At 44.5% G+C, this 25,264-nt stretch overlaps 1 protein-coding gene across 3 annotated transcripts in view; it reads left to right on the top strand.

Annotated features, from left to right (window-relative positions):
• The first annotated feature begins 737 nt into the window (after positions 1-737).
• TRDMT1 (tRNA aspartic acid methyltransferase 1) overlaps positions 738-25,264 on the top strand; it is a 43,823-nt gene continuing 19,296 nt past the window's right edge. Inside the window, exons 1-4 of one of the 3 annotated variants that reach the window (XM_006265858.4) lie at positions 738-923; positions 8,443-8,552; positions 16,007-16,083; positions 18,498-18,569. In XM_006265858.4, the coding sequence (XP_006265920.1) occupies positions 860-923; positions 8,443-8,552; positions 16,007-16,083; positions 18,498-18,569 (323 nt within the window). In that variant the 5' untranslated portion in view covers positions 738-859. Of the gene's footprint in view, positions 924-1,088; positions 1,111-8,442; positions 8,553-8,811; positions 8,904-16,006; positions 16,084-18,497; positions 18,570-25,264 lie in introns of those variants that run through there. The other 2 variants (XM_059729049.1, XM_059729050.1) reach the window with 2 other exon arrangements.

Below are 25,264 nucleotides of genomic sequence, written 5' to 3'. Positions count from 1 at the left end.
TTGCCCCCGTACACCTCCATAAGAAGACAAGCGGTATTAAACAGTTAGAGGCAATATGCTGTCTTGGCCGTACAATCCAATTTTGAAGGACTGAGAGCTTCTCATCAAATTCACCCTGGTCATGACAGGTCTCTAAGGGGTTCAAAGAAAACATGACTGACATACGAAACTGTGTAAGAAACATTTTGAAAAGGTCTTCCAGCCCTAATGTCTATGAAATCTATGAACATTTTTTAAAAGTTAATTTGTGTTCAATGAAACTAGTTTAGGGCCCAATGTTGCAAGCACCTACACTTGTAAGTAACCTGACTGCCACTGGGCAAATAGTCCCATTACACTCCCACGCACGTGTCTGAAGGATGGTGTTTATGAGTTTGCCGGAGTTTTCTCTTGGACATGCTCTACTGCAAATGTGCTCTTTGGTGCAGTAAGGGAATACCTTTAGGCCATCTCTTCCTTTTTCTTTGTTTGGCCAAGGCAATTAGCTGCCTTAGACAAACGAGGGCAGTTTCATCATCACTGACTTCCTTCCTCCCTGCCTTGCCAGGGTACACGGTTTGAAATGGTGGTTTTCAAAGGAGGTTGCACAATAAAACTGCGGCTGCAGAAGCGAGCCGCGGGCTGTCCCGAGCCGCGGGCCGGAACCGACTTCCCCACTGCAAACCCCGCGTGGGCGCCGCCCGGCAGCCCGGCTCGAGCCCCAGGTGGGCCAGAGCAGCAGTGCCCCATCCCCGGGGCCGGGGCGCTGCGGCTGCCGGAGCGGAGTCCCCGGGGACCGGGCGGCGGCGGAACGGAGGCGCCGGCTCGGCGGGGCAGCCCGGACGGGCGTTGGCGGCGGCACCGGAACCGGCGCGCGGGGATGGAGCCGCTGCGGGCGCTCGAGCTGTTCAGCGGCCTGGGCGGCATGCACCAGGCGCTCAGAGGTACCGGCTGCCGCCGCCGCCGCCGGGAGGGGGCCCGGCCCGCGTCGCGCTGCGGCACTGCAGGGCAGGGCGGGGAGCTCCGAGGCCCGCCCCACTGAGCGGCCCGGGCGGCCTCCAGGCTTCTCCGAGCCTCAGTAATCCCAGCTGTAAAATGGGAGTGCTCGTCCCCAGCCCCCTCGGGCGGCAGGTGCGCGCCACGTGGGAGCTGCGGGCGGGCGCCTTGCCCCGTGGGGGCTTTCGGGCCTTGGTAGGGCAGCCGCCACCCCAGCCCCCTTTGCTCCTGCTTCAGCTCTGTGCACACGCGCTCCTGTACAGTACAGCATAAGCGCACGTGTGTGTCTGTGAGAGGGGGAGTGTGTTTGTATGTGCTGTGTGTGTGTGGATATGTGTGCATGTGTGTTGGTCTAGAGGAAAAGGCAGTCGAGACTTGTGGTAGAAGTGATGTCTTCTATTAGACCAACAAGATTTTCTTTTAATTGCAAGCTTTCAGCCACAAACCCCCTTCATCCGGCATTGGAGAAAAGACTGTAAAAGTTCTCCTGGGTAGAAATGGAAGTTCATATTTTATAGGATTTCACAGAGGAGTCAATGGACGGAAAACTCCCCTGGGCAGGCAATTGATAGCTGGTATGAAGCCCCTCACCTCCTGTGAGGATCTGTGACGATGCAGATTACCTAGAAACAAAGGCAGGAGCAGGATCTCAGGTTTCAGGCAGTCACAGTTGCTTCCTGCTCTTATTTATTTCTATATAATCCCAATTTACAAGGGGGGTATAGCATATATATCTTTGTAAACTGGGATTAATTATAAGGGCCACATTGGTTTTGAGTCATGCTTTATAATCTCTGTGCACATGTGAGAGGGGTGTTACGCTCACTCTGCCTGCCAGGCTGTATCCAGACCTTGGCGCTCACCTGACCTGGGGCCTGATCTGGACACGGTGGGATAAGTGGTAGTAATGGCAGTTGTGGGGGCTCACGGCCATTGCTCACCCCAGGCTGCCCACGCGTCACAAATGGGGCTCTGTGCCTTAGATTTCAGTGGCAGGCCCCTCTGCCAGGACCACACAACATGGTTCTGTGGGCCATATGTTTGACACCCCTGTGTTAGAGTAACAAACAAGCAAGGTTGCTTCTTTTTGCATGCTTACATATTTAGCTGTTATGCTTGACCAACTTAATTTTTTTCTATGATACAGTGACAGGCTCTGTGGATGTGGTGGTGGGGTGGGGATGTGATAAACTTTAGGAAGGCTTTGGCATTGTCACCCACAATGTTCTCATTAACAAGCTAAAGGAATACAAACTGGATGAAAGTACTGTAAGAGGATACATAACACAACTAGCTAAATCACCGTGCTCAAGGAATAGTTGCCAATGGCTCAAATTTTTAATTGAGAGGAGGTATCAAGTGGTGTTCCCCAGGGGTCTGTCCTGAGTTCAGTATTGTTTAACTTTTTCATTAATTATTTGAAGGATGGGATTGAGTGCACACTTAGGAAAATTGTTGATGACATTAAGTCAGAAGGAGTTGGAGACACTCTGGAGGTAGGGCTAGGATCCAGAATGACCTGGAGAAATGGTCTACAGTCGATCAGATTAAATTAAACAAAGGCAAGTTCAGAGTCCTGCACTTGGGGCAGAATAATGCATGCATAGATACAGATTGAGGAATGGGTGGCTGTAGAGAAAGACCTGGGAGTTACAGTGGACCCTAAATTGTGTATGAGCCACCATTGTTTTCTTGTTGCAGCATCCTGGGTCGCAGGTCAAGGGAAGTGATTCTTTTGCTTTGTTCCGCACTGGTGAGGCCTCATGTAGAGTCTTGTGTCCAGTTTTAGGCCCTGCTCTTCAGGAAAGACGTGGACTAGTTGGATAGAGTCCAGCAGGGAGTAACAAAAATGATTAGGGGTCTGGCCAGTATGATTTATCAGGGAAGGCTGAAAGAACTTTGAGTATTTAGTCAGGAGAAGGTAAGACTGACAAGACATTTGATTATATTCTTCAAATATCTGGAAGGCAATTGTAAAAAGAATGAAAATAATACTTTTTGTTTTGGCTATAGAGGACAGGACAAGGGGCAATGACCTCAAGCTACGTCAGAGGAAATTTAAATCGGAGATTACGAGGAACTTTCTGAATATGAGGGTATTCAAGCATTGGAACAGGCTGCCTACAAGGGTTGTGAAATTTCTATCCCTGGAAATTTTCAAGAGCAGGTTAGACATACGCTTGGCTGGGATGGTTTAGTCAGGGATGATCCTACCTTGAGCAGGAGACTGGACTAGATGACTTCATGAGGCCCCTTCCGCTCTGCTTTCGTATAATCTTAAGGAAGAGGAACAATGAGTAGGCTTATATAACAGTTTTTAGGATTTAGCCCCATACCAATTCTTCAATTTCTGGGAGAGAGTATGAACAAAACACATCTTTGGTCACAATTATAGGGACTGTGAAGTCATTGTCAAAATAAGAGTAATAGATACTCTTTCCCCCCTAGTTCTTTTTAAAATAGCCTTATTTCTAAAAGCAGTAGGATCAATATTTTATTTTACTATCAATGAAGAGATTCTGTATAAGATATTTTTTACCCTGAAATTTGGTCTATGTCACTACTTTTAGCTCAGCCATTTGTTAGTGTTCGTAGTATACGTGGCATAATTGCCACCAAATGTTATATGGATCTCTTCCTAATATTATACTCGTATTATGCTAGACATACTTTAAATGTCCTGGACCAGCCTCCGGTGACTAACAAACACCAGTGTGAGAGAAAGTTGGGGAGCTCCTACTGATATCCATTTGAAATATAATATGCCACAGCATAAAGGCAACAACCTATGAGAGCTGTTCATTCCTAAGATGTAGCCTTTGGGAAATATCAGAATATTGCAAAGAAGTATGTAACAGGTTTACTGCTTTTTATCATACCATATTGGATAAGGCTGGGCTTGAAAAGGCTGGGAGTATGTTACAAATCATTTAATTTATATTCTGGGCATTTTCAGTTTTCAGGGAGTTCCTGTTACTGTCATCGAAAAGGTTCAGTTTATTGCTAAAACTTTCTTTTATAGCATACAATCACAAATAGAATTGCTGAACAGTTGTAGCAGTGCCATTGTGTGTTGTAATTTGCATTTCTGTTCTTTGGGGCTTACTTTTGAATGAAGAAATGACAATACTTATAAATAGTAAGGCTGAAGTTCTTTTGTAGTGGTTCCAGTCAGGACAGATGAAGAGGTCTCTGTATAGGATTCAAACCTCCCCTTTACTTGTTTGAATGACCCTGTGTAGCCTTGAAGGGTTAAATATCAATTGAAATTTACATATCAGATAGATGCAATACTATTTGCATGGAGCTGGCATTCCTTTTTTAAAATCAGGTTATTTCTTTTTATGGGAAGTGTGTGATAAGAAGTAGAAAATGCAGCCTCTAAGCACTGACATGCCTGATTTGCATGGTTCTTTTAAACTATACTTCTAGGCTAAAACCTTGTTAAGACTAAGAATTAGGGAATCTGAATAAAAGGGAATATAATTTACATTAAGTAAAGAGTTTTTTGTGGTTTGGGGATGTGCATAAAATTGGTTTAGATTATCTGGATGTTTGTGAGTTCCAAGTTGTGGTAAATCAGTCAGTTGAGCACTTTTGTTACTTTAGTCCCCATTTTTATAAAATGAGTCTTCTTGTAACCATCTGGGTTTACTTCTTCTCATGATGTTTATCCTTTTAAAGGCACAGAGTAAAAGCCAGCGAAGCTAACATGTTTACTTTTCATGAAAAAAGAAAATGTTCCTATAAGTATTTTTTATGCAAATAGCATAAATTGCATCCAACTACAGGCTCCAGGTGGGGGGGAAAACTGCAGCTGGGTGGCTCCTTCCCCAGCATACAGGGCTCTAGCTCCAGCGCTTTCAGGTGGCTGATCATCGGGCCAGGAGTTGGAGCCCCATGTGCTGGGGCAGGAGCAGCCTGGCTGAGCCTCCCTCCCAGAGCAGATCAGCAGGGGCAGGAGGAGGAGCAGCTGAGCTGTATCTGGTTGGCTGCAGCAGCAACAGGAACAGCCTTGGCAGGAAGCTGTGTGTACTGGCTGGGGCCAGAGTGGGTGCATGCACAGTTTGTCCCACAGGGGCAGGAACCCAGAGTAGGTGCAGGCACAGGGGCAGGAATGGGCAGGGCTCAACCCCATGCAGAGTGCCGTGGGGACAGCCATGGGCCGGATATGGGGGACAGAACACACATGCACTACATTGCCTGGGGAAGTCCTGCTGTACACAACCCCAGCTGGCCCTTGTCCTCCCTCCCTCCTCCCCATCTCTGCCTGGCTCCCAGGCCTTGGTGTGGGCTCCCTCTTCCCCACACATGTACACCCAGCCCACAACACAAACACCACCCCCCACAGTATACAAGAGTAAGACTTTATTTTGAGATATTATGCACTTGCCTGTGCATACTACTCGAAAAACCATGCGTCAGGACAAAAATATTTTTTGAAATAAAATTAAAATGTTATAATAGATCTTGGATTTTTGCTTTTTTATTTATAATTTGTTAAAATTTTGTGTGTCGCTCTTGACAGCTCACCAGATCTTAAGTGGCCCTCCAGCTAAAATAATTGCCCTTCCCAGCTGTACAGCATAGGCCATAAAGCCTTACCAGTAAGTTCTGTATTAAGCCTATAATTTCAGTTTGAGCTGTACTGTGTTTTTTAGAAAGATACCCAGTCTTGCTCTGAAAACTCCAGGTTGTGGAGAACATCTCTAGGCAAACTGTTCCAGTGGTTAATTACACTCACTGTGAAAACGTATGCATCTTTCTCCTACCTAAAATTAAGTTGTTTTCTACATGGCTATAGCTCAGTGGAATTGCCAGGTCTTGAAAACTGGCATTTACTCTTTCAAAAAAATTCTGCAGGGCAACATATGTCTCTGTTAGTGCTTTTCCATGGTTTTTGGGGGAGTTTAGTTTGCGGGCTGTTAGTATGACATGAGCATTTCCATATTTTTAGACTGGTAAATAGATCTTGTGCCTGTTGCTCAAGGGGATGATTAAATAAAATAAAGCATGAATCTTCTCTTTGCTCTGTCTTCTAGTGCCTGTTCTGTTGAGACAATTATTCTTCATTTGTACAGAAGTATAATGGCCAATGAGTTAGTTCAGTGCTGCTCAACCTTTTGGCCTGTACCACCAGGATTAGACCCTGTGGCATCCCTGAATGCCAGGATCGGGCCTGGGAGCCTAGCACTACCCCTGCATGCTGGGGTCAGGCCCTGGGTACAGGAATTGGAGCCCTGTGCCACCCTCACACACTGGAATCAAGCCCAGGGCCCCATGATGCCTCCATCTGGCTCCCTGTGCTGAGATCAGGGAATCAGGGTCCCGTGCTTCCCCCTGTCCTGCCCCGGCCTCCTGCCTAGCCCCATGCACTGGGATTGGGCCCTGTGCTACCCTCATACTGGGGTCAGGCCCTAGTGCACCAGGATCAGGAACTGGGGCCTGTCTGTAGGGTCATACTCTCTGGCCCACGGGGTTCCTCAGTGGTCTGGAAATCTGGCAGCAAAGGAGAGAAGAGAACCCAGATTGTTCTTTGCTAGATGAAGTGGGCCAGATTCTTGTCACTGGTTGAGCTGCTCTGTGTTATTCCAGGGTTACAAAGATATCAGAAAGCTGTTAAATCAGCTTGTAAGAAGAATTCCCAAGCAAACCAGAGCTTGTATAATACCTTTATGCAACACCCTATCCTGGTACCGAACAGCTGTGGCATTTTTGGTAGAGAGGTTTTTCCTAAGCCTTGGCAATTCCAGGTACCATGATAATCCCTTGGGGCCATAGGCAGCTGGAAATAAGTCACAGTAGTTTAAAGGCTCCTATGGCTTATGCTGGTGACTGTAAGGCAGGGGTGGGCAAAATATGGCTTGTTCCTCGGCCCCACCTGGCCCAAGCGTGTGGGACAGCCTGAGCTGTGGTATGTGGGTTGGTCTTGATGCCTCTGAGCACGGAGGTACTGCCTGGTTCATCCTGCTATCCCCGCATGTGGCTCTTGGGCACCGTAGTCTGTGGAGCTGGGCAGCAGGGCAGGGGTGATGTGGCAGCTGGATTTGGCTTCCCAGGAGCCCCCACTGCTGCTGCCAGACCCTGGTCCTATTGCTCGGGCACCCCAGGCCCATTTGCCCTGCACCCATTACCAGGGGCACCAGGCAGGCAGGCAGGGTTTTACTGTGTGTTGTTTTTCCAAATTCTCTTTAAATAGCCAATTTAAGAAAAGCAAGATTTAGAAGGGCAGTATTTTTCTATAACATTGTTTGCTTCTGCATCTTAGAACCTGAGCACAGCATGAAGGTTTATTAATAATTCTGTTTGTGGTAATTGCAGTTTACCCATGTAACTTGAGAAAATCCCATCATCATGGGGTTAAGGGAATGAGTGATGAATAGGGAGCATTAAAGTAATATTTCTATTCCTTTTCCTTGAAGAATAACTTTCATGGTTTGGGTTGAAAGGGTGTCTCAGTTACTTTCCTTGAAAGCAGTAGGGGACCCAACAAATCATGGACATTAACCTTTTTTCAGTTGAATCATAGACCAGCATTTAGGGTGGCTGAGTAAAGTCCCTGATTATTTTTTGAGGGAATAAGGCAGCGCTGCTGAAAGGGTGGACATCTGACCATGTCAGCTTTTGCCAGTATTATTTTCCCTTATTTGCTTGATGGGATAACTATTTGAGAGAGTTAATTTATATTTTTACCAGGGTGCTGAGAACACAAAGAAAACTCCAGGGAATTAGAAGTCTATATGTAAAAAATGGAAATAGTAAATGAAAGAGGTATCCCCTTACCTGTGTTTGAAATTTGCCTTTATCACTTAGACACTGTGCTTGTATAACAGGAAGACAAGGTATCAGATTTTAAATGCAGGTAGTTGATCTGTTAAGCTGACATGCTTTTCACACTAGATGTCAGTGTTAACATACCTGATCTGTAGTTTCAGGTGTAATCATTGCTTGCTCTACTGTGAATGTACCTGTGCAAAATACTTTGTCGTTACAATGGTTGTTCAGAAAGTCAAGGAGACTAGAGAAGGTAGTATAAATTGGGCCTTTAATAGGAGGTCACTGAATTCACCTGTACATTTTTCCCATGAAGCTTAGACCCTCTTTGCTGTTGGTGAAATTAAATAAATAAGAATTTTTTGATATTTTCCAAATAAAAATACCTGTATGTTTCATATTGCAGCTTTTCATATACTTGATTTGTCTTTCTTCTTAGTTCTGGACAGAAGAGGCTTGAAAAAAACACCAAGTATAATTACTTTAGAATTTATTTTAAATGCACTAGGTATTGCTGTTAGGACATTGTGATTTGTTTCATGCTCTGCAATTGTGAATTTGATGATTAGCAATGATTCATAAGATCAATCTGGACCCCTTGTAGCATGTTATTTTAAGAAGGCTATCACTAGAATAAGCAAATATAAATACTGGAGTCTGGTAGTTTTGTAGATTTCTCTCTTTTAATTCTAGAAAGTTGCATACCCGCAGAAGTTGTTGCTGCTGTTGATGTGAACACTACTGCCAATGAAGTCTACAAACACAATTTTCCAAGTACACCTTTGTGGGCAAAGACAATTGAGGTGAGTAATGGATGTTTTGCTTTGTGCTCATTTTGAGAGGCTAATGTCCCAGCTGCTCACATTTCATAGAAAATGTAGAATGGGAGCACTTTAAATTGAGAGGCAGTAATTTAATGGGATGGCGTTAATAGGTTACTTTTTCTACTGATTGTTTGATTCCTCATGGTTTGCCTGCAGCTTGAAGTAGAGAGAAAAAGAGTACAGATAGATTTCATATGGTTCTAGGTTACTGGACGGGATTTTTTAAGGGGTGCACTGATAGAGATTTGGGGGGCCAATACCGATAGCCGATATTTAAGGAGGCATATCGGCCAATACTGATCTGATATCTGATACAGCTGCCATTGTGTGGTAAGTCTGTTGTGGTGGAAGGGAGTGGGGAAGGGAAGGGGCATGGGAGGGCAGATCAGTGCCCCCTGTGGGGAGGGCAGGGGCAGGCACTGCCCAGCTGTGGGGGTGGAGGGGTGGCGTGGGACAGAGCCACGGCTTGTGGACTGGGGGCAGCTCCTCTCCTGTTTCTGCTTGCACCCCAGGAGGGCAGGGGGGTATGTGCCACTGGATCTGCATGGCACAGGGCAGGCTGCAGCCGCGGGGTGGAGCCGGAGCTGGCACTGTGCGGGACTTTTCTTACTGGTGGCTGGGCTTGGAGCAGACTCTGGTGGCACTGGGAATAGGCTGCATCCACCCCAAATTTCACTGCAGTACGGGCATTTATCAGCCAAATTATTGGCCCCATTGAGCCAATATCTGATATAGACAATTTTCTTTATATCGGTACCAATCTGATATTGACCGATGTATCAGTGCACCTCTAGATTTTTTTTTCTCTGAGGGCATTTATACACACACTTTTTTTCCAGTAACGTGCCAGAGATCCACTGCTTCAGAGCAGACTTGATTAATCGAGTCTACTTCACATGTGAACTTAAATGAACTGCGCTGCGCTGTGTGCAGTTGTATAAGCACTGAAATGTGTGTCAGCCTGAAGAAAATGGCAGCAGGGCACTTTTAAATTAAAGCACTTCAGAGGAGTTTTCAAAAGCAAGCTGCCATCATTTTCTCAGCACTGATGCGCATTTTGCCACTTATATAACTGCATGCATTGCAACACCGGGTGCTTTTCAAAGCGCCCAGTGCTGCAATGTGTGCATGTGTAAAAATGCCCTGAGTGTCAACAATGCTGAATTATAAAGGGGATGTGGACAAACAAGGAGAATGCTCACCAGCCCCAAAAGAAAAGTGACTCATAAATGATTATGTTAATATTTTAAAATAGAAATATTATACTTTTGAAATACATTATAAGGATTTTGTTAAATCAGTAAGGGGCCATTTTCAGAACTGGGCTGGATAAAGTATTAGAGAATATACTGTGGAGGACAGTACTGCATTGTTAGGGGAGTAGATAGACCAGGCAGCATAGTAGTTCTCTTCCTTCTTTAACGTCACTGAAAAAAAAGAAACTTGAAAATCAATTCAGTGCCTATAAAAAGGCTTGATGTTTTATGAATTTGTTGCAACAAAATTGGCAGTTTTTTTAGTTTTTATAATATGCCAGGAGAATGCAAAATTACCATGTGCTTTCCATTATTTTCTGTCTTCTTCAGAGTGGTTAGAAACTACAGAGTGCTTTTTAATCTTCTTTTACAGCTTTATGGCTTGATAAACAATTCTGAGCTACTGGTACGTACCAGTTTAAAGAAAAAGCAGAGTAGGTGACTAAAGGTTAGCTGCTTATTTAGCACGTGGTATTAGCTAACTAGTGTCAGCTCAGAGGTTCTTAGATGGGGGAGGGAGGAAGAAGAGGAATTACTTTCTCTACCGTTCATGGCATGTGAGAAGGCTGAAGTCTATAAGGTCTTCCTGAAGCGCTGGGGGGAAATGGCAGTATTTTTCTTGCCCTGTTATGGAATTTTTGTTATATAGCTCACCCACGAAGTACCTCCAGTTTTCTTTCACTGGTAATGAATCTGTTGCATGGAATTTGTTCCAAAAAAGGATTGAATCTCTTTTGGGGTGTACAGTTGAAAACTATAAAATCAGTTTTCTTATGATTTTACAAAAAAGGACCAGAATACAGGAAACTGTTTACAGCATATCTGTGAGGAAGAAACATCTTCAGCATAATAATAAAAACCTTCCTGTTAGGGTTTCCCAAGAGTTAACTTGTACTATGTGACATGCAAAGAGATTTTCTGTTTGTAGTGGTATGCCTGGGTGAAGTGGAACTGATATCTTACAAGTGCTACTTAAACATACAGTCTTAAATCTGGTGGTGGTTTACAAACATCTTTCTTTCACTTAGAACTATAGCTTCACCCCAACTTTGGGGAAAATACTTTTATAGTATCCCATTTTTTCTAAAAAATTATAACACATCATGGTAGAGAAACAACAAAGTAATGCCATTACCATCAACATCCTTTTGTTGAACAAGGCAGGGAAGCCATAGGAAAAACAGCCCTTGGGGACTGTGCATCCTTTGCAGAATGTAGAGCAGCACAGTCTTTCTTAGTATGGTAACGTTTGTTCCAGAATGGGGCAAGTCTTCTGGTCAAAATGACCATGGTACCATCTTCCTGATAGCACTGGTTCTCAGCCTCATTAGATTGAAGACACCTCTCAGAAAATCACAGAGTCATAGAAAGTTAGGGTTGGAAGAGACCTCAAGAGGTCATCTAATCCAGCTCCTGATCAAAGCAAGGCCATCCCAACCTAGATCATCCCAGCCAACGCTTTGTCTAACTGAGTCTTAAAAAACTCCAAGAATGGAGAGTCTACAACCTCTCTGGGTAACCTGTTTCAGTGAGAGGCTTACTTTTCCTAATATCTATCCTAAACTTCCCTTGCGTACCTTGAGACCATTGTTCTATCATCTGCTATAACTGAGAACAATCTACCTCTGTCTTCTTTGGAACCACACTTCAGGTAGTTGATGGCTGTTATTAAATCCCCACTCAGTCTTCTCTTTTCCAGACTAAATTAGCCCACTTCCCTCATCTTCTCCTCCTAAGTCATGTACCCCAGCCTCCTAACCATTTTTGTTGTCCTCCACTGGACTCTTCCCAATTTGTCCACATCCTTAGCCAGATGGTTCCCAGCCTGTACTGGTGCACAGGACTGTTCCATCCTAAGTGCAAGACTTTGCAGTTCTCCTTATTGAACCTCATGGGATTTTTTTTGGTCTAATCCTCCGATTTGTCAAGGTCTCTTTGAATACTAGCCCTACTCTCCAGTGTATCTACTACACACCCCCAGCTTGGTGTTAATTGCAAACTTGCTGAGGGTGCACTTCATCCCGTCTTCCAGGTAATTCATGAAAATACTGAACAAAACTGGCCTCAGGACTGACCCCTGGGATGCTCCACTTGATACAGGCTGCCAACTAGACATCGAACCATTGACTACTACCCTCTGAGTCCTATGATCTAGCCAGTTTTTTGTCTACCCTACACTCCATTCATCCAACCCGTACTTGCTTAGCTTGCTTGCTAGAATGTTGTGGGAGACTGTCAAAAGCCTTGCTAAAGTCCAGGTACTGTATATCACGTCCATTGCTCTCCCCACATCTACAGAGCCAGTCTGTGGATCGTAGAAGGATCATGGATCCCATCATAGAAGGCACTCATGCAGTCTGACTTGCTCTTGGTGAATCCATGATGACTGTTTCTACTCCCAAGTGCTTAAAAATGGATTCCTTGAGGATCTGCCCCATGATTTTTCAAGGGACTGAGGTGAGGCTGACTGGTCTGTAGTTCCCTCAATGCTCCTTCTTCCCTTTCTTAAAGATGGACACTATATTTGCTGTTTTCCAATCATCCAGGACCTCTCCCAGTTGCCATGAGTGTTCAAAGATGATGGCCAGCAGCTCTACAGTGACATCAGCCAACTCCCTCCGCACCCTTGGGTGCATTGTGTCCCACCCCATAGACTTGTACGCATCCAGCTTCTCTAAATAGTCCCTAACCTGTTCTGTCACCACTGAGGGCTGTTCACCTTCTCCTCAAACTGTGCTGCCAGATGCAGTAGTTTGGGAGCTGACCTTGCCTGTGAAGACTGAGGTGAGAAAGGCATTGAGTACTTCAGGCTTTTCCTCATCCTCTGTCGCTAGATTGCCTCCCCCATTCAGTAAGGGACCCACACTCTCTGATTTTCCTCTTGTTGCTGACATACTTGCAGAAACCCCTCTTGTTACCCTTTATATTCCTTGCTAGCTGCAACTCCAGTTGCACCTGATTTCATCCCTGCATGCGTGAGCAATGCTGTTATATTCCTCCCTAGTTGTTTGTCCGAGTTTCTACTTACAAGCTTCCTTTATGTGTTTTAGTTTACTGAAGAGTTCCCTGCTAAGCCAATTTGGTCTTCTGCTGTACTTGCTAGTCTTCCTGCACATTGGGCTGGTTTGTTTCTGCAGTAAGGTTTCTTTAAAGTATAGCCAATTCTCCTGGACTCCTCTCCCCTTAGACTGGCTTCTCAGGGGATTCTGCTGATGAGTTTCCTGAGTCAGTCTGCTTTTCTGAAGTCCTGGGTCCTTACTCTGCTGCTCTCCATCCTTTCTTTCCTCAGGATCCTGAACTCAGTCATCTCATGGTCACTGCTGCCTCAGTTGCCATTCACTACTACATTCCCCACCAATTCTTCCCTGTTTGTGAGCAGCAGGTCAAGAAGAGCATGGCCCCTAGTTCACTTCTCCAGCACTTGCACCAGGGAGTTGTCCTCAACACTCTCCAGAAATTTCCTGCATTGCCTGTGCACTGCTATATTGCCCTCCCAGCAGATGTCAGGGTGATTGAAGTCTCCCATGAGAATCAGGGAACTTCCCCTAACTGTTTGAAGAAAGCCTCATCTATCGTGTCCTCCTGGTCTGGTGGTCTATAGCAGACCCCCACCATGACATCACCCTTTTTGTTCTCCCCTCTAACCCTAACCCAGAGACTTTCAAGTCTAAGCTTGTAATTGCTTTTTGACTGTGGAAAAACTATACAGCAATTTTCTGTTGCAGAGAACTGAAAAAGACTACACCGGGTCAGAATGTTTCTGACGCCATGGATTCCTGTTTGAAATTTCTTGGTTTATTTTGTGAATCACATGTCAGTATTTTCATGCCTAATAGTTTTAATATTTTGCATCATCTATAAAAGGATCTCACAGCACCCTCAGGTGCCAAAGCACCCTGGTGGAGAATCACTGTGTAATAATAACTTATAGGTTGCTGTTAGAGATGCACTGATACATTGGTTCATATCATAGTGGCATTGATAAAAAGAAATTGACATCAGCAATTGTTTTGTTTTTTTCTGATGTGGCTGCTAAATGCAGCTTGCAGAGCAGCGTCCAGCTGATAAGTCTGTTGTAGGGAAGGTGGGTGTGTGCGTGTGGGGGATGGGGTCAGATTGAGTCCTCTGTGGTGAGGGAGGGATTGGGGCTGGGGTTGCAGTAGGCACTGCCCAGCCAGAGCGGAGTGCGGATCAGAGCTGTGAGCTGCTCATCCAGGGGGTGTGGGGAGGGGGGGGGCAGATTCCACTGCTATGCACACCCCTGGGAGAGTCATGGGAAGCATGTGCCCCCTGGATCTGTGTGAGGGGTGATAGCGGGCTGCCGCTGCAGGCTGGGGCCAGGGGCAGTGCTGGGCTCTTTCCAGTGGGGCTGGGGGCTGGGCCATGGCTGTGCTCAGGGTGGTTGGCTGCGGTGCTGCAAGGAGGGGTTATGGGAGGGAGTACAGCAAATTTTGGGGTGGCTATAGTCTACCCTGTAGCCCCCCCCAGAACTGCTGCTGCCTGCCCAACCCCCTGCTCCTACCCCAGCTCCACTTCCTCCCTCACTGCAGGGGCCTCGATCTGTTCCCCCTCTTCTCTGCCGCCCCTCCCCCCCAACAGACTTACCAGCTGGACACTGCTCTCCAAGCTGCCCGGCTGCATACCAGCAATTGGATTGCTATCGGCCAATGTGGCTTGTTAATAATTGGCCATCTGTTTCATCCCACAAATTCTTTATTGGTGCACCTCTAGGTGTTGTAGTGGCCACAGACCATCTGCATTAATATTTTGGGGCCTAGGTTGTGAAATCTCTTTTCTCCCAAGCTTTCCTAAAGGTCTTCTCTGTGAACCCCTTTACTTAGACTTTAGTGAGAGGATCAGAATTTGGTCCTGTGTAAGGAACTTGTCATATTTTCAAATAAAGCAAATATTTGAGATGCTTATAAAGGCAAATGACTAGAAAGAACAACATGCATTGTAGAATTTGAATAATGCTTGCCCATTATTCAATAACATTGAAGTTATAATGTTTTGAAATATTATCTAGCCACTAGGCTTACTATCTGAATAAAAGTGCTTTATTTAGGAGTGAATAATTATAGCCATCATTTTGATGTGACCCATTGAAAGAAATGTGAGCTATCCCTGTTGCTCTGGGTAATTAACCAACAAACCCAAGACTGTGAGTGTCTGCTGCCATTGCCAATTCCTTGTTAAAGTAGTAAATACCGATCTAACTGCACAGCATTTGCCAAGCATTAAAGAAGGGCAAAGCTATTAGAAGAAATGGATTAATTAAAAAGTGTTTACTAAGTTGATACCATGGGTGGATCTAGGATATTGAAAAGTGGGGATGGGTGCAGATAGAGTATTACATCACCACATACAGCCCAAAATATTTTTTCTCAGGTTAAAAAGAAGCTAGAAGATTTACTAATACTCTAGTGGCCCCATGCTATCTTATCCCTTTGAAGATAAAGCATAAACAAATATAACGTAACTGGAATATGTACTAATTTGCTAGTTTATATATTGAGTTTAAAAAACACAACAAACAAGGCAAAAATTGCCCACAAATTTTTCTTATTAGTCCTGCAGTTGTTATGGTTAAATGTGCATCTTGTCTTCAGATTTGTAAAACAAAAGCTATCTTTCTTGAGCTTCTTGACAGTGCATCCAGCACTTCCCTGTAAATAATTTCCACACCTGAGTTACTGCTCACCTGAATTAATATTACCACACCAAAGTAAAGGTTTTTAACTAGAACTAACAACAGTGTGCAGGGCTGTGAAATAGAAGAGAGATAATACCAGAAATAGCTAACAGGCAGCAGGATTGCAGAAAAAAGACTAGCTTGATTAAAGGAAGATCAAGACCCTTAAAAAGGAGAGCAGGTTGTTAACATCTGTGGAGAGATTAGCAGGAATCAGATCCATTATAATAAGCTATGAAATGTATTGCCTTTCTCTGTACTGCCTGAATAGAAATGGTGCTGCCTCTCCAGGGCAGTTGGCTTTAAAGTTTGGGTGGAGTGGGAATTAGTGCGGTGCAACTGCACCACTACACCCCGCTAGATGCATGCCTTGGAACTATATATAGGGGAAACAACCTGAACATTTTTGCACCTGTAATTTACTTATTTCAAGTCTATGAAAAGTACCCGTTCAATACCCATGTTCATATTTCTTCATCTTGCAGGGCATAACACTGAAGGAGTTCAACAGATTATCTTTTGATATGATTTTGATGAGTCCTCCCTGTCAGCCATTTACAAGGTATGTATAACAAATCTTCCAGTTTTGGAGAAAATACAGTGTGATACAGCGTGTCATAAGTACCACTATTAGATCAAAAGAAATGAGTTTTCAGCAGTGATACAATATGTGATTCATATTTGTCTGCATCTTCCCTGAGAGCTACTGCCTTTCACGAAGCAGAGATTATAATATTTAGTTCTGTATTTACCAGCATTCAAGAATGATAGTGAGTCACACATGTGGTTATACTAAGTAATTTTGGCTGAATTATTAAGCTTGATGTCCCACTTATCTTACATCCTGTACTTTAGTTCTAAAAGTAAAATTTGCAGGGTCTCCCTTTTAACGCCGATAAATGCAAGGTTCTCCACCTTGGGGGAAAAAAAACCCGCAGCATCCTTATAGGCTTGGCAGTGCTATGTTGGCTACCACTATGGAAGAAAGACTTGGGGGTCATCATTGACCACAAGATGAACATGAGCCTGCAATGCGATGCGGTGGCTAGTAAAGTGACCAAAACGCTGGCTTGCATCCATAGATGCTTCTCAAGCAAATCCCAGGACGTCATTCTCCCCCTGTACTCGGCCTTAGTGAGGCTGCAGCTGGAGTACAGGTACTCCTCACTTAACGACCTACCTATTTAACGACCGCGTGGACTTATGACCAGCTCTCCGAGCAGTCGGTACTCTGAGCAGGTGGTCGTTAAGTGAGGAGTACCTGTATTGTGGAAACGGCGTGCTGCAGGTTCAGCACAGCGGGGCGGACAGCTCCTGCGCTCGCGGCCCGGGCGGGGTGGGGCACACGGAGCGGGCTTTCCTCGCCGGGGCCGGGGCAGCTCCGCCGGCTCCCACCTGCCTGCAGGCGCAATGCCCCCGGCCCCACGCAACAACAGCTGGCAGGGCGCAGAGCAGCCCTGCGCGCGGGTCTGGAGGGTGGGTTTAAGGGCAGTGGTTAGTTCTGCCTGCCAGGGCTGAGCTTCCCTCCTGCTCCCTGGTGCCAGCTCCTTCCCTCTCTCAGCATCCTCTTCCCACCAGCCCTGGCTTCAGAGACAAATGCTGCCCTGGTGCTGGCAAGAGGCGGGGAGGGAGCAGCTCAGCCCCCCGCCCCAGAGACGCGGCTGCCAGCACATGGTCCTGCGGGGAGCACTTTGCTGCTCAGAGCGGCTCCTTGCTTATCGACCAATTCGCTTAATGACCGAATCGCAGGAACGGAACTCAGTCGTTAAGTGAGGAGTACCTGTACTGTGTCCAGTTTTGGGCTCCACAATTCAAAAAGGATGTGGAGAAGCTTGAGAGAGTCCAGAGAAGAGCCACGCGCATGATCAGAGGTCAGGGAAGCAGACCTTACGATGACAGGCTGAGAGCCCTGGGGCTCTTTAGCCTGGAAAAGCGCAGGCTCAGGGGTGATCTGATGGCCGCCTACAAGTTTATCGGGGTGACCACCAGTATCTGGGGGAACATTTGTTCACCAGAGCGCCCCAAGGGATGACGAGGTCGAATGGTCACAAACTACTTCAAGATCGTTTCAGGCTGGACATAAGGAAGAATTTCTTTACTGTCCGAGCCCCCAAGGTCTGGAACAGCCTGCCACCGGAGGTTGTTCAAGCGCCTTCATTGAACACCTTCAAGATGAAACTGGATGCTTATCTTGCTGGGATCCTATGACCCCAGCTGACTTCCTGCCCTTGGGGCAGGGGGCTGGACTCGATGATCTTCCGAGGTCCCTTCCAGCCCTAATGTCTATGAAATTAAGAGAGCTCCCTCTCTGTGCTAATGGTCAGATGCTAATAATCTCTGTCACTGCAGGAGGACTGTTAGAGTTACTTCCAGGCTTAGAACAGAAAGACCACAGGCAGGATTTCTGCCCTTGTGTGTGTGCTTAAAAGATTGAGCACTAACATACTCTGGGAGTGCATTTTCATTCTTTAGAGAGATGATAAGGCTATGACCCTGAAGGCAGGTCTGGGGTGACGGACCTTGTGTACAGGCAGACATAACATTTGTTTTGATATCAAAGGACACTGGGATAAGCTGTTACGATATAGCTGTTACGTCTGCATGATTCTGTAGTTTATACAAGTGTAACAAACCACTCCAGTGATAACCCTGCCTTGTTCAGGGTTAAATAGATTTAGTTAGTTTGTATCACTGCAGGATCTTGCAGATATATAGTTGCTGCTGCATGCTTCTAAGCAGCAGCTCTCACTCCCCTCTCAAGGAAGCTAAAATACGTGTTTGTACATACCCTTTGATACCTGTATAGAACTTTGAAAAAGCACTAATCAAAGATGTTTTATGTTTTGTAAGGTATCCAGGTTGTAGCCATATTGGTCTAGAGGAAAAGGCTTATGTTTTGTAAGAAACTCTGAGAAGACAAGCTGATCGTTGTATTCAGTACATGTATTTTATTTCTTTATTTTTATTTTCTCTTAGAATTGGCCTGCAAGGTGATGTATCTGATCCAAGGACAAAGAGTTTTATTTATATCCTTGACATTCTCCCAAGGTATAAATTTAATTTCTAGTGGAGCCCTTCTCAATCTTTTTAGTTTATTATGCAGTTACAAATATTATTTGAAGGAAAACTGTCTATATCAAATTATACAGATATGTGCCTTGTGTTCATGTAGTTGTTTTTGTATGATTTTATATAAATTGTAAATGCGGTAGAATACAGCTCATTTATATCTGGGTGGTATGCAGCCCGTTGAGTTCACAGCAGGTTGCTAAATTACGCTGCTCGCAGGTTTGGTGGGGTTTTTACTTCAGAGGGTGTTGCTTCCGACTCAGCAAGAATTCAGCAGTGGTCTCACACAGCTCTGCCCTCTGAAATAGTAAAAGCCCCAGCTAACAACTGGACTACCTCAGTGGTGTGGCACAACTGTTTATGGCAGCTCTGTATACCCCAGGTACTTCACAAGACCTTATTAGGGCTGTCAATTGGTTCTTGTGTTAATTTTTTTAATGCAATTATCACGTCTGGTTCTGGAACCCACACCATCACCACCACCTCTGGGCTATCCAGCAGAGCAGCAGTGGCAGTGCTTCACAAGTCGTCATCCCCCTCAACCCTGTAACCCCCCGCCCCCCCCCCCATACTAAGTACCTGCATAATTTTGCATTATTTTCAGTTTTTAGTGGTGCAATTAAAATTGCAATGAATTGCAACTATTTTTTTTTAATTGTGCAACTAATCACGATCACATTTTTTAATTATCTGACAGCCCTATACCTTATCTTTGCAGAGGGGTAAGGAACCTAACCCATGCAGTTTCCACTGTATGAACACATTTACTATTATACTAACACATTTACTTATTGCACTAAAACACTTAGCATTGTTTTAGTCTTCTGTGTTTCATTTTTATCTCTTTCATATGTCTCTGTAGAGGTAGTCAGCCATCTTAGCCTGAAGTCAGGCAGAAGGCAGCACGGGGGTACTTTAGAATCTAACTCATTTAGAGAGTTAGTGAAATCTCTTGTGAAATCCCTATTGCTGAATAGAACTGGATACAAACCTAAGGATTTAAGTGTTGCCATGGTGTGGGATCAGCCATCCATTAACCATTCCTTGAGGATCCTGCTTATTCAGGAGGTTGAGACAGACTGCTCATGACCTCTTCTATTTGATAATCTTACTGGCAGAGGAGGAGCAGCGATTTTGAGATTTTGGGCAGTCAGAAATCTTCTAAAAATTCTGTTGCTCTTGAGAGATCATGCTCTTCATCTTTTTTCCAGAGAAAATTCTGGTCAGGCAAGGAGGTGATCCCAGGGATCCTGGCTGTTGCAGAGGTCTCTATGTCAAAACTTTCCCAGTAGTTTGAAAGTTCTTGGCATGTCAAGGCAGCATCAGTTAAGGGAACTTATTTTATTTCATATTCTCTGACCCTGATATTGTGTCACTTTGCCTGGGGTTGACATTCATATGTCCTGCAACATATATGCCTACTGTATTGTCTTATGATGGAAGATAGTGTACTGGGTAGTCTGAACCCCCATGTGTTATTCTTAGTGATTCTCAACCTTTTTAGACTCAAAACCTCCTTCCAAATCTTTACAAAATTTAGCAGCACTCCATTTTCAAACAACTGCTTTATGCATATTGTAATATAAACATTATGTTTTTGTTATGAATTAATATTTTGCATATTTCTGTTATGATCATTTGTAATTGGTTAGATCATTCTAAATACAGTATATTCACCCACTATGTGGCTCACACCCTGCAGAACCAGATCAGAAAGTGCACACTCTTGCCACAGCCCTTCCTGGTTTGATCCTTCAGGGTGCCTCCCAGAAACCAAGGTGTGCAGGGCAGATGAAAGTCTCCCACACAGCTCTGTTTTGAGGAGGTATGTCAGAGCCAAACTGACAAGTGGCTACATTATGCAGGCAGGCGCACCATTTCTGCTGGAGCCATTCCTAGTTTAGCTTCAATGTGTCTCCTGAAAACAGATGTGCAGGCTGTTCTATCTGGTGGCAGTGGCATCTCTCTTCAGGCTGCCCCTACCATCAGGCAGAACTGCCCCATGCACTTCCATTTTCAGGAGACATGGTGGAGCCAAACTGGGAACAGCTGCAGCAGAAATGGCATAGAATTGCAGAAAATTAGAATTGGAAGGGACCTCAGAAGGCCATCTAATTCAACCCCCAGTTCAAAATCAGGACCATCTCCAACTATATTATTCTAGCCAAGGCTTTTGTCTAGCTGGGCCTTAAAGACCTTCAAGGATGGAGATTCGCCAACCTCTCTGGATAACCTGTTACAGTGCTTTACTATGCTCCTGGTGAGAAAGTTCTTCCTAATATCTAACCTAAGCTTCCCTTGCTGCAACTTGAGACCATTGCTCCTTGTTCTGTCATCTGCCATGACTGAGAACAGTTTAGCTCCATCTTCTTTGGAACCACCATTTAGGTAGCTGAAGACCTGCTATTAAATCCCCCTTCAGTCTTTTCTCCAGACTGAATAAGCCTGGTTCCCTTAGCTTCTCATAAGTCATGTGCCCCAGTCCCCTAACCATTTTCGTTGCCCTCTGCTGGACTGTCTCCAATTTGTCCACATTCTGTCTGTATTTGGGGTCCCCAAACTGAACACAGTACTCCAGATGTGACCTCACCAGTGCTGAATAGAGGGGAAGAATCACTTGCCTTGATCTGCTGGCAGTGTTCCCACTAATGCAGCCTAGTAGGCCATTAGCCTTCTTGGCAGCAAGGGCACACAGTTGGCTCATGTTCAGCTTACTGTCCACTGTAACCCCCGGGTCCTGTTCTGCACAGCTGCTGCTTAGCCAGCCAGTTCCCAGCCTATACTATATAATATAATGAGGGTAGGCATGCCTTTTTGCCACAGCTGCTTGTTAGTTTGGCTCTGATATGCCTCCTGAAAACAGGTGTGTGAGGTAATTTCACCCTGTAGCACTGGCAGCATTGCAGCCCCCCTGGCAGGTTCTCATAGTTGAGAACTGCTGATCTGCGTACTAATATCAGTAATATCCAAAAAGTCTGACTAATGGGTAAGTTGTCTCATCCCCATTTTACAGTTGGGGAGCTGAGGCACAGCAAAACTAAATGACTTGTTTAAGGTCACACAGTAAAGCTGCATTGGAACATACAGAGCAGCAAACATAGACTCCTTCTCCTCTTACCCCCCCGTCCCCACCTTTTTCAGGGTAGAAAATGGAAACATTCATCTAACATGAAACTCATGACTACCGAATGGTTCTTTATCGCTTTGATGGTAGAGAGTAAAATCAGCACCAAGTTACTAAATACCATACTTTCTTGCATACAACATGTCCCCAAGTAAGATACACACTTTGTTTTTGAAAGGCAGAATGAAGAAAGGAGGGCATTTCCCTGAAAATATTGGTAAATAGTAGTAAGTAACTGAGTAATAGTTTCTGCATTGGGACCTCTGCCAGGAAGAAAGAGAAAGTGTCCGTATCCAGCGCCCAGAGAATCCCACCAGAAACACTGCATCATTACTTTTTCCCAGCACAGGCATATTGCTGTACCCATATTTCTTCACTTACAAAGTACACCCTACTTTTCAGCAGTTGAATTGTAGAAAAAAAGGTACAAGTTGTATGTGAGAAAATACAGTATTTTGCAGCTCTTCATCAAAATATGAATAAAATTCTCAAAAGGATGGTCTGTGGTGGGTGGCTGAGTTGGCTGAACCCAAGCCCCACACAGTTCAGCTTGGTTCCTGGTTTGCTGGACACAGTACATATTGAGCTTAAAGAAATGACACAGTGAATTTAATTAGAGAGCTTTTAATCACTCTCAGCTGGACAGTTAAACCACCTGGCAGATAGGAAATGCACAAGGGTTTGCATGTCCAAAGTGTGATAGTGCAGTTATATATTTTTACCATTTTTCTACATTGAATAACTATAAGAGCCAGTCAAATTCTAACATAGACACATGCAGGGTACCCTGTTTCACTTCTTTAGTATATGTTCCAATTGGTTGTCACCTTATTGTTGAACCTCTTTTCCAGTCTTCCTGGAAAATATGTTACTTTACTTATCATCCAGATGTGATTTGAAAGGGCCTTGAAACTCCCTGCTTATTATATGTTTTAGTAAGTCCAACTAAGCCTGATCACATTTCAGGAAGGGAGAGAAAAGCGGGGAAACTGTTTAGAAGCTGATACTTTGTTAAACTAAAGAGAAGGAGAAAGAGCTGAAGAGCAAGGGAAACTGCTAGAAGCTGAGGCTGTATTAAGCCAAGTTTTTGCTGAAATCTTGGTAGGACAGTGGCAGGGGCACAGATCTGTCCAACATGGTCTTCTAATGCTTTTTCATTTTCCTAAGTCACACATATTTAATATGCTCAAAAAAGTATGAATGTGAATAGTTGTTTGCATTATGTAGGACTTAGAGACCTCAGTGAGATTGGTTAGGTGCTATATAAACATATAGTGAAAGAGTTCCTACAAAAATTATTTTGTGATCAAAATCAGTAACTCAGAGAAATGATAGGTAAATATATTATCTTCCCCCTTTTATGAATTGGGTTTGAAAGTAAGAGATTAAGTTATTGTTCCAAACCCATTGTGAAAGGAAATCTCTGGTTAGGCTGGGAACTGAACAGAGATCCTAAATTCCATGCACTATAATTGTAAGGTCATCCTTCCATGATACTACATTAAAAAGGGGAAACCTTAGGATTGAGTTAATAGGTCATTAGAGAAGTAATACTGGATTCTAATTGGATTCTATAGATTCCAGGTGGATTTACAAGGGAATGTGAAAAAGGAAAGCTCTTCTTTGAAAACAGTAGTTACTGTCTTGTGCAAACATCCTGGTCACCGTAGTGATAAAACATTGATATGACAGAAATTTTTCCTTTTCAGAAGCAAACCCTCAGACACTCCAGAGTGCACCTCCCTCTTGACGATGCAAAGGAGTTAGGCTTGGCTGACAGACTTTATCTGGGAGTCCCACCACATGCTTTCAACCTCCTTTATCTCCCTTAGGCAGGTTGTTCCCATGAAGCAGCAGTTTCTACAGACACCACAACAAATGAGGGGAGCTGTTTCTGCAGAGTTTCCCAGCTCCAACAGGTTATGTTTTACAAAGATAGTGTTCACATGAGTTTTGGAAATGACAACTTCAGTGGAGACTAAGCCCAGAGAATTAGAGTTTAAAATGGGAAATGATTGATGCCATTCTATGTGGTAAAATGTAGGAGTTGTTTTTTTACATTCTTCATTGTGATTTGCACAAATTTCATGCTAAGTATCATAACACAATTCTATCTTTCTTGCCTGATTCTGCCTTTTCCAGCCTCTTATAAAGAAAAACAAGTGAAATGCGACTTTAGGTGTGGCTGAAAGTGGCTAAGATATGAAGCCCAGGGCAGGGAGAATTTGAGAGCTGAATGTGGGGAGAAACTGGTCTTCAGCCAGTGGACATGTAGTCTAGCCACAGAATATGCTTGGTGCTCTATGTCTATGAGCATAACCCCATACAACCTACTGCAAGCATATCATAGTTTGTGTTTACCTTAAGGAAGAACAGTGCTGCTCATTTTATAGACATATTTTAAGTATTTGTGTCTGGCAGGTATCCTCAAGCTATATTGCCTCCTGAGAGTGCAGCTGTACAGTCTCAGGCTGAACTATGGGTTTGTGACTCTAGATTTGAGCTCTGTGATAGAAACTGGATTTCTTCCAATTTGGGGTAAACTTAGGAAGTCAGTGTCTGGTGGTCTCTTGGAGGCTTGGCCTCTTCTTTCTTTTTTGTTTGCTTTTATTTTTACACAGTCTCTGAGAAGTTTGCATGAATTGGTGGTCTTACTTTAACTGACTGGGCTCAGACAGAAGTAATTTCAAAAATGTTTTCAAGTATAGCAAGTGGCACCCATAGCTCTTCAGCCAGGGAGTATTGCAGAAGGCACATATTGGGGTGGGGCAGGAGGGCACTAGCAGGGAGTGGGGGGCTGGCAGGATCTTTCTGCTGCCAAGATTCTAACACTCCAGCTCCAAATATCCTAAACTTCTTGTAGGGTGGAGAAGTAGACATGAGCCCAGCTCTGGTGGTGGTGAAGGCCTGGAAAGTGGTAAAGTGGAGTGGGAGGTATGGAGGTCTGCAATGGTAATGGGGACCCCTCACTGTCAGGATCACAGTTTCTTAGCCCCAAGACCCCAAATCTTTTCTCTCCCAGTCTTCCTTGGGTAGAAACTTAGAGGGAAGGATTGAGGTTTGGGGAGCCTGGTTCTGGTTGTGGGGGGAGATAAACAGGGGCTTCCAGGAGGAATAGGGTTTCAATGGAGAGTCCAAAGGTCCCTTCCAGGCTGTCCAATATGCTCTCCCTCCCTCCCCCATGGAGGAAGTGGGAGAGCGGAGCACTGGGATTTGGAGGACCTATGAGTCTCCTGTCCCTGCACACATGTAACAAAAAGTGAAATGCTTCAAAACAATACAGGGGTGTAGGTTGTAGCCATGTTGGTTTAAGGACACAGGCAGACAAGGTTCTTTGTGTGAATCTGATATCTTTTATTAGACCAACTTAAATAGTTGGAAAACAATTATTAAGCATGCTTTCAGGTTCAAAAACCCTTTGTCAGGCTGAGGAAGTTTCAGCAGTTGGTGTGTGCTCTTCCTGGATGGAATGAAAAGTAAAGAAGCCAGCGGCTGGGCTGGTATGCATACAAGACCAGCAATCAGTGAAAATGTAGATTGAGGAGTCAAT

The sequence above is a fragment of the Alligator mississippiensis genome, chromosome 5 (assembly GCF_030867095.1).
Source record: "Alligator mississippiensis isolate rAllMis1 chromosome 5, rAllMis1, whole genome shotgun sequence".
NCBI classification, from domain to species: Eukaryota; Metazoa; Chordata; order Crocodylia; family Alligatoridae; genus Alligator; species Alligator mississippiensis.
This window is presented reverse-complemented; position numbering and strand designations above follow the sequence as displayed.